Here is an 11934-nt window from a genome sequence, read left to right on the forward strand (position 1 = left end):
CCCATCCAAATGCCTTTAAAATGCTGAAATTGTACCAGCCGCCCTCACTTCTTCTGGTGGCTCATTCCATACATGTACCACCCTCTGTGAGAAAGTTGCCCCTTAGGTCTCTTTTATATCTTTCCCCTCTCACGCAAAACCCATGCCCTCTAGTTCTGGACTCCCCTATCCCAGGGAAAAGACTTTGTCTATTTATCCTATCCATGCCCCTCATAATTTTGTAAACCTCCATAAGGTCACCCCTCAACCTCCGACACTCCAGCAAAAACAGCCCTAGCCTGTTAAGCCTCTCCCTATAGCTCAAATCCTCCAAACCCTGGCAACATCCTTGTAAATCTTTTCTGAACCATACTGCACCAGTTTCATTAGAATATGGTGCCAACTATTCTGTTTCCTTTCTTATTCTGCCTGGTTTAAAATTTAAACAAAGTTAAACAGCCAGTCATCATTAAGTGGTGCATTTGCATAACAATGCTTTTACCATAGTCTATTTGCCAACCAATCAGCATTTTCTTCTCAAAATATTGATTTCCCTTTATTTTGGGGTATCTTGTAAATTGCCCTAATAAATAAAGACAAATGACTTTGACAAAATGTATTATTTTCCCCCCAACAATACACAATTAGAAATTTCAGATAACAGTCACAACATTTCAAAGTAACTGATGGCATGCGGTGTGCTTGGATTCCTAAAATCTCCACAAGATTATATGAAAATGAAGCACCATGGGAACCCCTCATCCTACCAAAGTTAGTGTCATGTCACATGCACTAGACCAAAAACTGCCTGCCAACTTTTATTAAAGGAATCTGCCCAGGACAAGGTCGAGCAGAATGTCACTAGCTTATATCTGACAATTCAACCAGACTCTAAGCTTGAATGCACTGCCTGCAATTATCCAAAGTATGCTTTATACGTTTGAATACATTTCTAAAAGCATAGTTTCTCATTGAAATTACCTGTGTTTGATTTATCTGAAGCAGGGCTGCAGTCAATGCAGGATTTGGCAGAACTGGCATGTTGCTAGTATTTCCCAAAATATCTAGAGAGATCATATCAGATTACAGGTTAACTTGAAGAAATAATTTGCTTGTATGTAGTTCACAATCTAATCATCTTAAAAAAAAGGAGGCAAAATCATTATTCCAAATTGTACAATTATGGAGTATAGAAAATACTTTTTTCTTAAATGGCATAAAACCTTACAAACGGATATTAGCACCCCTCCATATGTCCAGAACAACAATGCATTTTTGATGACCCTATAGAGTGAATGTTGTCAAGCCATCTCAGCACTTGTCATAATAATAATCACATGTGAGCTTTTTTTCCTATCATGTGAAACATCAGAACAATTCCTTTGTTTCTTCCTACTGAGTCAGTGGAGACCACATTCAAGTTTATCAAGCTGACAGAGTTTCATCCAATCCTTAATTTTGGTGCCTTATTGAGTCATACAGTATGGAAACAGACCCTTTGGTCCAACTAGTTCACGCCAACCATGTCCCTAAACTAAACTAGCCCCATTTGCCTATGCTTGGCCCATATCCCTCATTTGCTATTCATGTTCTTACCCAAATGTCTGAAACATTCTAACTGTACTTGCATCCACCACTTCCTCTAGAGAGAAAAACTGCAGATGCTGGAATCCAAAATACACAGGAGGCTGCAAGAACACAGCAAGCCAGGCAACATCAGTAGGTGGAGAAGTCAATGTTTCGGGTGTAACCCTTTTTCAGGACCGAGGGTGGGTGTGGGGGTAGCTGCTGATAAAGGGGTGGTGGGGCAGGGTGGTGAAGTGGGGATAGGTGAACACATGTAGAGGGTGCAACCTGGTTGGTTAATGGGAGAAATGAATCCGGTCAGCAGGTCATTCCACACAGTGTGCGTAAATAAAGTTGCCCCATATGTCAGTTTTAATTCTTTCTCCTCTCACCTTAAAAATATGCCCACTTGTATTGAATTCCCCCCACCTAAGGAAAAACACCCTTGTCATTCACTTTATCTATGTCCCTCATGATCTTATAAATCTCAATAAGGTTACCCCTGAATCTCCTACAATTCATTGAAGAAAGTCCCAATCTCTCTCAAATATTTTTATATCTCAAACTCTCCATTCCCAGAAAGATCCTGATAAATCTTTTCTGAATCTGCTACAGTTAAAAAATATCCTTCCTATAAGAGGGCGACCAGAACTGCACACAGTACTCCAGAAGGGAGGCCTCAATGTTCTGCACAACCTTAACATGACATACCAACTCTAATATGCAAAAGGTCTGAGCAATGAAGGCAAGTGTGCTAAACATCACCTTAATCACTGATTCACATGTGAAGCAAATTTCAAAGAATTATGTACCTGAACTCCTAGGCCTCTGTTCCAAAACAATACCCAGGGCCCAATCATTAATTGTACAAATTCTGTCCTTATTTGTCTTACGAAAATGCAATACCTCACATTCATCCAAATTAAATTCCATCCGCTACTTCTCAGCCCATTGACCCAAATGTTTTAAAGAAGTACGAGATTGAGAAATATTAAACTATTAGCTCGTAACTAGCAGCTCCAGTTTGAGCATGGTTTCTTAGAGCATCCGTTCTGCAGATCATCTCTCAGACCTATTTGTGCTATTGTCCTTGGATCACATTAGTGATGGAGTCTAACAAAGTAAGAGATCTGATCCCCACCTAAGTGAAAAAAATTGTTGTATATAAAACACAAAAAACTCAACAACGCCTCTTATTGTGTGATCAATGCATGACCATGTGTACTTACCAACTTTAAAATGATTCAACAAAAACACAAAATTACTGGAAAAAAAACTCAGCAGATCCAGCAGCATCTGTGCAGAGACAGCAGAGTTAACATTTCAGGTCTGGTGACCCTGCTTACTCTTCATAGATAGCACCAGCTCTGCTGAGTTATTTTCCAGCAATTTCTGTTTTCATTTCTGAAATTAGGAATCCACAGTTTTTACTTAAAAAGGGGCTTTGTGCTCAATATGCCATGAGATTTTGTGACTGGAGTGTATATGCAAGTCTAAACGTTCTGTTTGTTTGACACTACATTGAACGCATGCAGACAAACACGAGAACTTCAAATGTTTGGGTTATTCATGTGACAGATTTCTCAAGCACCAAAGTTGGTGTTATAAAGATGATGGGAAATCGCAATGGAACCTCCGGCAAACACGTACAAGGATAAAAATGTTCACAAGTATTTTTCTGATTGTTTGCTTGTTAAAGATGAAGCATATTCACAGATGTACTGTAGGTGAATTGTCAGAATGCAGTGAAATGTTTCAAGACAGTTGTTGAAAACATCAACCATATAGAACTTGAGGAAATGTAACAAATCACAGTATGGGATATAGAATGGATTAAAAACATATTCATGAAAGAAGTGTTTAGAGACAGTTTCCCACAGAGATTAGATTACCTTCAGATTTGCATCTGGATATGGTGGACAGGAGGCAAGTTACTTGCTGCAGGATTACTAGCTGCCAATCTGCTCTTGTAACCAGAGAATTTAAACAGGACGACAAAGCAAAAATCAACACAGAGCAGAGGGATCATAAAAGACCTCAGAAAAACAAAGACCTGCTTGTGGAATGAATAGGTCTTTATATTTTGATAGGAAAAGTTAAGGGAATGAGTACATTCATTTAATCAAAAGACAATTTAATGTCTTTCTTGGAGACTCTAAGACCAGAGGGTGTAGTCTCAGAATTAAGGGACACCAACTTAAGACTGAGATGAGAAGGAGCTTCTCTCAGAAGGTTGATGGTCTTTGGAATTTCCTGCCACAGAGAGCTGTGGGGCAGAGTCCACGCGTACATTGAAAGCGGAGATAAATATGTTCTTGGTCAGTAAGTGAATCAAGAGTTATGGGGAAATGCAGGAAACTGGGTTTGAGGAACGTCATATCAACTATGATCCTATTCAATGGCACAGCAGATGAGGGACCAGTCTATTCCTGATCTAATTTCTGATGGTCTTACTACAAAGAGGATATAGATTACACAGATCAAAATGGTCAAGAATATAACTAGCTGGAAGTTTGAATGCAGATAGGGAAAAATGAAAATAGGAGTCAGGAGTATAAGGATATAAGAATTCATGATAAATCTGGACAAAATACAGATCAGCCCACAGTTACAGTAGTACTTGCAATTCTGGATGCTCCATTAGACAGAAAACATCAGTGCATCAGAAAATGTTAAGAGGTTCACCAAGAAAATGCCAGAAATGGGAAGTTAAAATGTTTAATAGAAAAAATCAAAAAAGTTACTGGAATCATAGGACAAGGTGATAAATGAGTAGAAGCTTAGGAGATTACAAAGTGTTTTTGATAAATTGAACAAAGGAGGATATTTTCACTGGTTGGGAAGTCAGTGACAGCAAGCATCAAGTTAAATACTTCCAAAGGTTAACAAGGAACTTTGAAAATGCATTTATGCAATAGATTAATGAACCATGGAATGTAACTCCTGGTGATTAAGGCAGAAACATAAGCACTTTTTAAAGTTGCATAAATATTAGAATTATTATAGTACAATACAATGTTGTGGCGAAAACAAAATGGTAGTTCTAGATTGCTCTAATAAAGGTCAGCACAAAATATCGGCTGAATTTCATTACTCTACACTATGAATTTTACAGCTCAAGGTACAAGCTTTCTTATTAGATATGGTTTAATTAAATTCCATGTGAAGAATTCAAAAGTAAATGAACAAACATGGGAAAAAAAGTGCTTATTTGTGCCTTCTAAATGCTGAATTCTTTCAAACCCTTTTGCCCACCAAAACTCTTAAGTTTAAAAAGCTACTTAGAAATTAAAACATTCAAATGAGTCAGATGAAGCTATGAATGACCTTGTGAAGTAAACTTTGCGAAGTGCATCCTGTTAAGAGTTCAAAACAAAAATCACAAGGTCACAGGAATTACTTCACCAAGAAAGAATACTCACTTTGCTTGCCAGCATAACCATGGAGGTAAGGCCTCAGTAGTAACTGCAATGCAGCAGGATTACCCAAGCTGTTTAAAATCTGTAGCGGGTTAGGTTCTGGAAGAAGGCCCTTCCTGCTGTTCAGCAACTTCAAAAGAAAAATTTTAGGTGAGCTACATATCCAATCTTTTTAATGACAAATGCATCGTAGAAAGTTTCACATAAATAAATTAGTTCCTTTATTTTATTAATTTGCGAGACTTGAGCATGGATACTGACTGATCCAACCTGGCTGCCCTTGAATGGCGAACTGGCTTCTTGAATTGCTAAATTTCATTTATTATTGGTATGCCCACAATGCTGTTGAGGAGGAAGTTCCAGCAACATTGAAGGAATGGCCACATATTTCCAAGTCAGGATAGCAAATGGCTTCGAGAAGAACTTGTAGGTGGTGGTGCTCCCATATTACCTACTGCCCTTTTCCTTCTAGATGAAGGAGGTTGTGTGTTGAAAGGTGATAAAGAGCCTTGACGAATTTCCGCAGTGCATCGTATAGATTATGCACATTGCTGTTACTGATCATCTATGTCGGAGGGAATACATGTTTCTGAATGTGGTGCCAATAGGGATGCTTTGTCCTGCGTGGTGTCAAGTTTCTTGAATGTTGTTAGAAAACTTATCCAGCCAAGTGGGGAGTACTGTATTACATTCCTTACTTGTGCCTTGTAAATGGTGAACAGCTTTAGGGAGTTAGGAAGCAAGTTAGTTGCTGCAGGATTTCTAGCCTCTGACCTGCTCTAGTAATCACAGAATTTATATGGTTAGTCCAGTACAGTATCTGGTTAATGGTAACCTCCAGGATGTTGCTGGGTTTTTTTTGGAGTGGGGGGAAAAGAGAGGAATTGATGATACTGCCATAGAATGTCAAAAAAGGTGAGATGGTTAGATTCTCTCTTGATGGAGAGAGTCATTGGCTGGGACTTGTGTGGCAGCCCAGACCTGGGTTTTGACCAGGTCTTTTGCATTTGGACATAGACAAATTAATTATGAGGAGTCAAGAATGAAGCAATAGAAATTAGGGGGAGGAGTGGACCAATTGGCCCACTGAACCCACTTCACATTCAATATTATCCTGGCTAATTCGCCATCTCAACACCATAAACCTGCTCTTGCTCCATACACTTTAATACCCTTAGTTTGTAGGATTCCACTTAAAAATATTGGGCGATTTGTCCTCCACAGAACCATGGCATTGAATGCCACTAGTGAGAAAATCTCGACTGCATTCCCTGAGGATTGTGACCCCATGCTCTGGATCCCATGGCCAGGGGAAACATAATATTACTCGGCTATTATGTCCCCTGAAAATAAATTTGCCATGTATTTGTCCACTCAACTAGTCTAAATCACTCTAAAGCCTCTACACATCCTTCCATCATTCACAACCCACCTAGTTTTATATTATCAGCAAACCTGGAAATATTACACTCCAGTCTCATCCAAATTATTTATACACATCATGAATAATTGGAATCCAAGTACTGAACCTGGCCGTGCCCCATGGCAAAAGTAACCCACTTACTCCTATTCTTCGTTTCTTGTCTTTCAACCAATTCACAGTCTATACAATATTTTGGTGCAATTTCATCATGTTTAATTTTGCACAAGTTCAAACATTGAACTTTATTAAAAATCTTCAAAAATCCAAATCCACTACAACCACGAGTTCTCGCTCATCTATTCTCAAAACCTCCAGCTTGTCAAACACTATTTTCCTTACATAACATGTAATACATGCATTTGTTCTTAAAATATTAACCATTCCCTATTTACATGCCTTTTAATTTAAATTACACATTTGTTCTGAAGAATTGGGGACATCTGTTCTTAGTATCAGTATTCTATTTATATTGAAGACTCTTAATAAAATTCATACTCAATAGGAAAGGAACTTGTAATTTAATAAGTTGAGTGCAATATGCACGTAATAGAACAATCCTGTTACATTTTCATATATACCACATTAAGCAGATTTGAACTTCTGAAGCTCAACTCCCTCATCTTGACTGTTCTGGAATGTGAATGTCTCATTACCTTTACAGGCGATGATAACACCAAGGCTGAAACTGGCATAGTAAGGAAGTTGGAAGATGTTCATGTGTGAGTGAGAGGGAAAACATTTTTCTGCAAATTGCACTCACTGACTGAAGGGTGTAAGGGGTACAGAGCGAGGGGAGAGACAGACACTGGTGTGTGAGCGCGCGTGAGTGAGTGTGAGTGAGTGAAAGAAAAGATGGAAGCTGGTGGACAGTTTTGAGTGAACATTGGCTGGTCATGGATTGAATGTTTGTGTGTTGTTCCTGGAGCTCAAGATCCAGAATGTTATGAATTTTACTCACATTCTGGGAATCTAAGATGATTTTAAAAGAAAAAGCCATTTTGTAGGACAATGCTACTGGACACGTTAGCAGAGCAAAGTTACCTCATGACCTTTCCCACAGTTTAAACTAGTCCCTCTTTATAATGTACGGTTAAATAGAAGGTTATCTAGCCAAAGCAATCGGCCATTTGGGTCTGGCTGGATCAAGGTTTCCTACTTTGATGTAGCTTAACTAGTCAAGTGTACTCAGACCTGTCAATGAATTTCTCTTCCTCTGCAAACTTTTGCCATTTTATTGCTGCTTATCTGATTAATGTCATGTGGCATTTTTGTAATTTTAATACCAAATTCTGAATAAAGACAACTTGTTTGCAGCAAGGAGTAGCAGCCTGAGACAACTCTTAGGGGTAAGAGCTGGCACCGCTACTCTGCTAATGGTTTTAGAACCTTAGTTCAAGCCTGGCTTGTAGATGTTTATGCTATGGTGTGACATTGATGCCACCGGTAAAAAAGGTAATAATTCAAACTGAACTGTCTGTAAGAGTTTCATATTCCAGACTACCACAGAACGATCGCCAGGATAAACCAAGATGGGTTTACAGGTCCATCAGAGATTCCTGAGCTGTCTCGAATAGGTACTTTAACAAAAGGGGTAGGGGATAGATAGGGGGAAAGCAACAGATTTCTCAGATTATTCAAGTCTTGGTAGGCTATTGCTTTAGCTATACAAGTTTTTGTTTAGTAATATAAGCAGATGGCAATATAATTGCATTCAAGCATAAAACCATGATAACTATAAACCACAGGTTTACAACTTCAACTCATCTGATTAATATACTTGAAAGTAAACAGAAACTAGCTATTCAGCTCCATTAAGGGAAATTGCTGAATATTACTGAAATAAGAACAAAACAAAGTCAAAATGCCTCCAATTCTATACAGCTTGACAATACAATTCCTCAGTCCAAAAAAAAAGTATTTAAACATTTGACTTACCAACCTCTGAGCAGCAATTAGTGCTGCAAGTGTACTGCGACCCTGAGGCCCTGGTGCACAAAATGAAACACGGGCTTGGCTACCGCCAAAAAATATTCCATCAGTAGATCGTTGCACTAATTCTGCTTGGTCTGCAGTTTCATACTCCACCACTGCAAAAGAAGGATGGCTACCTGAGGCCTGGGCAAGCTGACAGATAAAAAGACAAACAAGTGCATTAAAAAATTGTTTCCCTCTTCCAAGTTATATTGTGTAAAATGGATTACTTTCAAATTAGCTCAATTCATTGCTTCTTTCCAAACTAGATGTTACTGCTCTGCCCACAAGCAACTGCAGAATAGTTTGGGTAAATGAAGGAAGTGGCAAGTACGTGCAAACTTAAATCTTCTAGAGAAGTCAATTTAATAAAATGGCTGAAAAACAAAATGGCAACCTCTTTGGATAATCTTGTTCAGGTGATATATAAACTTCCAACAACAGAAGTCCAAATACAAACAGCAATTATTCAAAATCAAACAAAAATCCTAGCAAAATATTTATAAAAGAAACAACAAAACTTTGTAAAATTCACCTGTCCTGTAATTACAATCATACACAACACAAACAGGCAGGACTTTGTAAATGAGGGGGGTTCAAATAAATAGTATTGGCTCAGTTAGTAAATCTAACAATGGACTGAGTCATACACACTGGAAATTGATCCAATTCCCACTCTCTGGCAGAGTCAGAACCTTTAGGTTAAAAGGTAGGGGAAAAAGGTAGGGTGTCCCAGATTGGGAAAGTATGATCCAGGTTGAAATAAAAAGGGCATGTATGCATATATACCACACAAAAATCAGATGAGGCAATGTGCTTCGCCAAAATGTAACAGTTGGTGGGTGTTTACAATTTCAGCATATAAGGAGAACAGCTACTGTAACAAGATAGTGAGTGGAAAGTTACTGCTGCCCCAGGAACCTTATATTAAATTTGGAGGAGGGGAAGCTAAAATCATTTTTACCTACATCATACCATTTTGGATCATCCAGTATTCATTAATATTGTCCTAACTCCATATTTCCAAGTCAGCTACATGGAGGCCAAAGGCAGCAAAGAAAATCACAAAAAAAATTATTGCTATGATCTGATGTTTTCACCTCACCCCAACCCAGAAGTTCTATCACAAATAACCTACATTTACTACGGGTTCTGACTTTCAAGACAAAAACAATACAAATATAACATTTAGCAAAAGTGTGAAAAACCATCAGAAACAGAAGAGGGTGACAAAGACAATAGGTCAGGATTAAAGCTACTCAAGTCCAAAATGGGTGAACATTATGGTTTTATATTTTAGAGGAAGATGTTGAAATAGAGTGTGATATCAATGGAAGAAGCACATGCCATCTCTTGAATTTTGTTTCTTGCCACTCCTGTTAATGAAAACTCAAATGACAAGTCAGCTCCTGCACAAAAGATGGACTAGCATTATTGATATTTAGTTAGTTTTTGTTAGGGTACTTCTTGCCGGAAAATTAGCAAACTTGAAAACAAAGGTCACACTCCATTTTGAAAAACACAAGTTTAAAAGAAGAAAACTGAAAATGAGAAATTTAAAACAGTGAACCGATGACAGCAATCCTTTAGATTGCAGGCAAAAGTTTTCATGGTTTCCCCAATGCCACAAAGTAAGGTTATCAATTTGTACTAGGATTCTTAATGCTGTATACCCAACTTAAAAGATTACAACTTCTGAAATTACAGCAATCAGTACATGCCAATGAACAAAAACAGCCATAATACATTCCCTCACTAGTCCACATACCTGACAGAAAACTGGCTTAAACATCTGAGAGAAGAGTTCTGTCAGCTCCGTTGTGTCCTTATAATCGTGGGGAATTTTATCTATACAAAGGCACTTCGAGTGAAGGAAATCAGCTGAGAGATGATCTGCATCTGTCCACTGCACATACAGTGTGCAAGGCCCCAGCTGTTTCCCCATAAGTTCAGATTTAGCTCGAGCAGCAGAGTCCTTCTTCATATATTCGACAAAACCGTAACCCTTTGAATGACCAGTAGTCTCATTATAAACCAGGAAACATCTCTCCACATTCCCATAAAGGCGGACCAGCTCTTCAAACTGTTGTTGAGTGTAGGACAATGGTAGCTGGGTAATGCAAAGCAAGCTATCAGTAGGTTGCAGTTGAACAGATATCTCTCTTTCCTGGAAAGTGGACTTATGAAATTTGTGAATGACATCCTGCGCTTGTTCTCCATTCAGCAAAGTAATAAAAGCTGAAAGAAAAAGTCCAACTTAATCAAGAACACGAATTATGCCACAATCTCTCATCATTCTTATATATATTCATCTACAATCAAATGCCTTCCCCATATTAATACTTCCTTAATTCCTTCAAATCAGGAATCAGATTTGTGCCATAATAGGTTGTCTATCAACAAACCTATATTCTGAGCGCGGGACTTTTTCAAGCATACCAATAGGCAATACTTGCTTTAAAATTGTGTCACTGCACAATTCCATTTTTGTGACTGTGTTATTTCTGTCAGAACAGGTTCTATACACTAACTTTCAGGCCATAGCACAATCATACAACTGAGTGGGAATTATATTTATGACTTTGACTTGAATAAATAAGTTATTTGAGATGAAAAAAAAAGTAATTTCTCGATAACCCAGGAGCTCTACTTGGATTTTACCGACTTAAATGGAAAAATCTGAAGTCTAAAATTATGATAGGTGATAAGTAAACTAAGCCTCAGTATCAACAAGTTTAAAAAGTAAACATTCCCCATCACTACTGTTCATTTTAATAAGAGGAGACACTGCATGTTACATCAGTCTTAATATCATCTCAGTTTATAGACATTTTCTAATCAATCTGCATGTTACAAACATGCTTAAGCAGGTGGGAATTGAACTTGGGCCTCCTGGTTCAGAAAAAGGAACACTATCATTATCTTACAACCGCCCCCAGAATTTTTATTTCCTGACCAGAAACTGAACTTGGGCCAAGGCAATGAAGTACTAAACACAAAATTACTACTCAGAATTCCTCCAGTGTGGAAGCAGGCAACATTCTAGATTTGCTTTGTTAGGCGTCAATTTTATGTTTTGTAATGCCACTCCATTTGGGGTTTTTAGCTTACACATCACTGCCTGCTGTGAACAAAAGATCAGCACCACAAGCTCTGATAAAGTCAGAACTCAGAAATTTAACTAGGAGAAAGTGAGGACAGCTGATGCTGGAGATCAGAGCTTAAAAATGTGTTGCTGGAAAAGTGCAGCAGGTCAGGCAGCATCCAAGGAGAAGGAGAATCGACGTTTCAGGCATAAGCCCTTCTTCAGGAGTGAGGAGGGTGTGCCAAGCAAGCTAATATAAAAGGTACGGAGGAGGGACTTGGGGGAGGGGCGTTGGGAATGCGATAGGTGGAAGGAGGTTACGGTGAGGGTGATAGGCCGGAGAGGGGGTGGAGAGGTCGGGAAGAAGATTGCAGGTCAAGAAGGCGGTGCTGAGTCTGAGGGCTTGGACTGAGAAAAGGTGGGGGGAGGGGAAATGAGGCTAAGCAAAGACTTGCCAGAGAATTCCTAAAGGCCTGGCACTCCAACCACAA

At 38.7% G+C, this 11934-nt stretch overlaps 1 protein-coding gene across 1 annotated transcript in view; it reads right to left on the reverse strand.

Moving 5' to 3' along the window:
- Positions 1 to 11934, reverse strand: part of raver2 (ribonucleoprotein, PTB-binding 2) — a 107301-nt gene that overhangs the window by 66740 nt on the left and 28627 nt on the right. Inside the window, exons 3-6 of the mRNA XM_043699444.1 lie at positions 10127 to 10596; positions 8323 to 8511; positions 4968 to 5094; positions 961 to 1043 (exon numbers count right to left, since the gene is read on the reverse strand). Coding sequence (XP_043555379.1) covers positions 961 to 1043; positions 4968 to 5094; positions 8323 to 8511; positions 10127 to 10596 — 869 coding nt within the window. The remainder of the gene's footprint in view (positions 1 to 960; positions 1044 to 4967; positions 5095 to 8322; positions 8512 to 10126; positions 10597 to 11934) is intronic.

Source organism: Chiloscyllium plagiosum, chromosome 11 (assembly GCF_004010195.1).
Source record: "Chiloscyllium plagiosum isolate BGI_BamShark_2017 chromosome 11, ASM401019v2, whole genome shotgun sequence".
NCBI classification, from domain to species: domain Eukaryota; kingdom Metazoa; phylum Chordata; class Chondrichthyes; order Orectolobiformes; family Hemiscylliidae; genus Chiloscyllium; species Chiloscyllium plagiosum.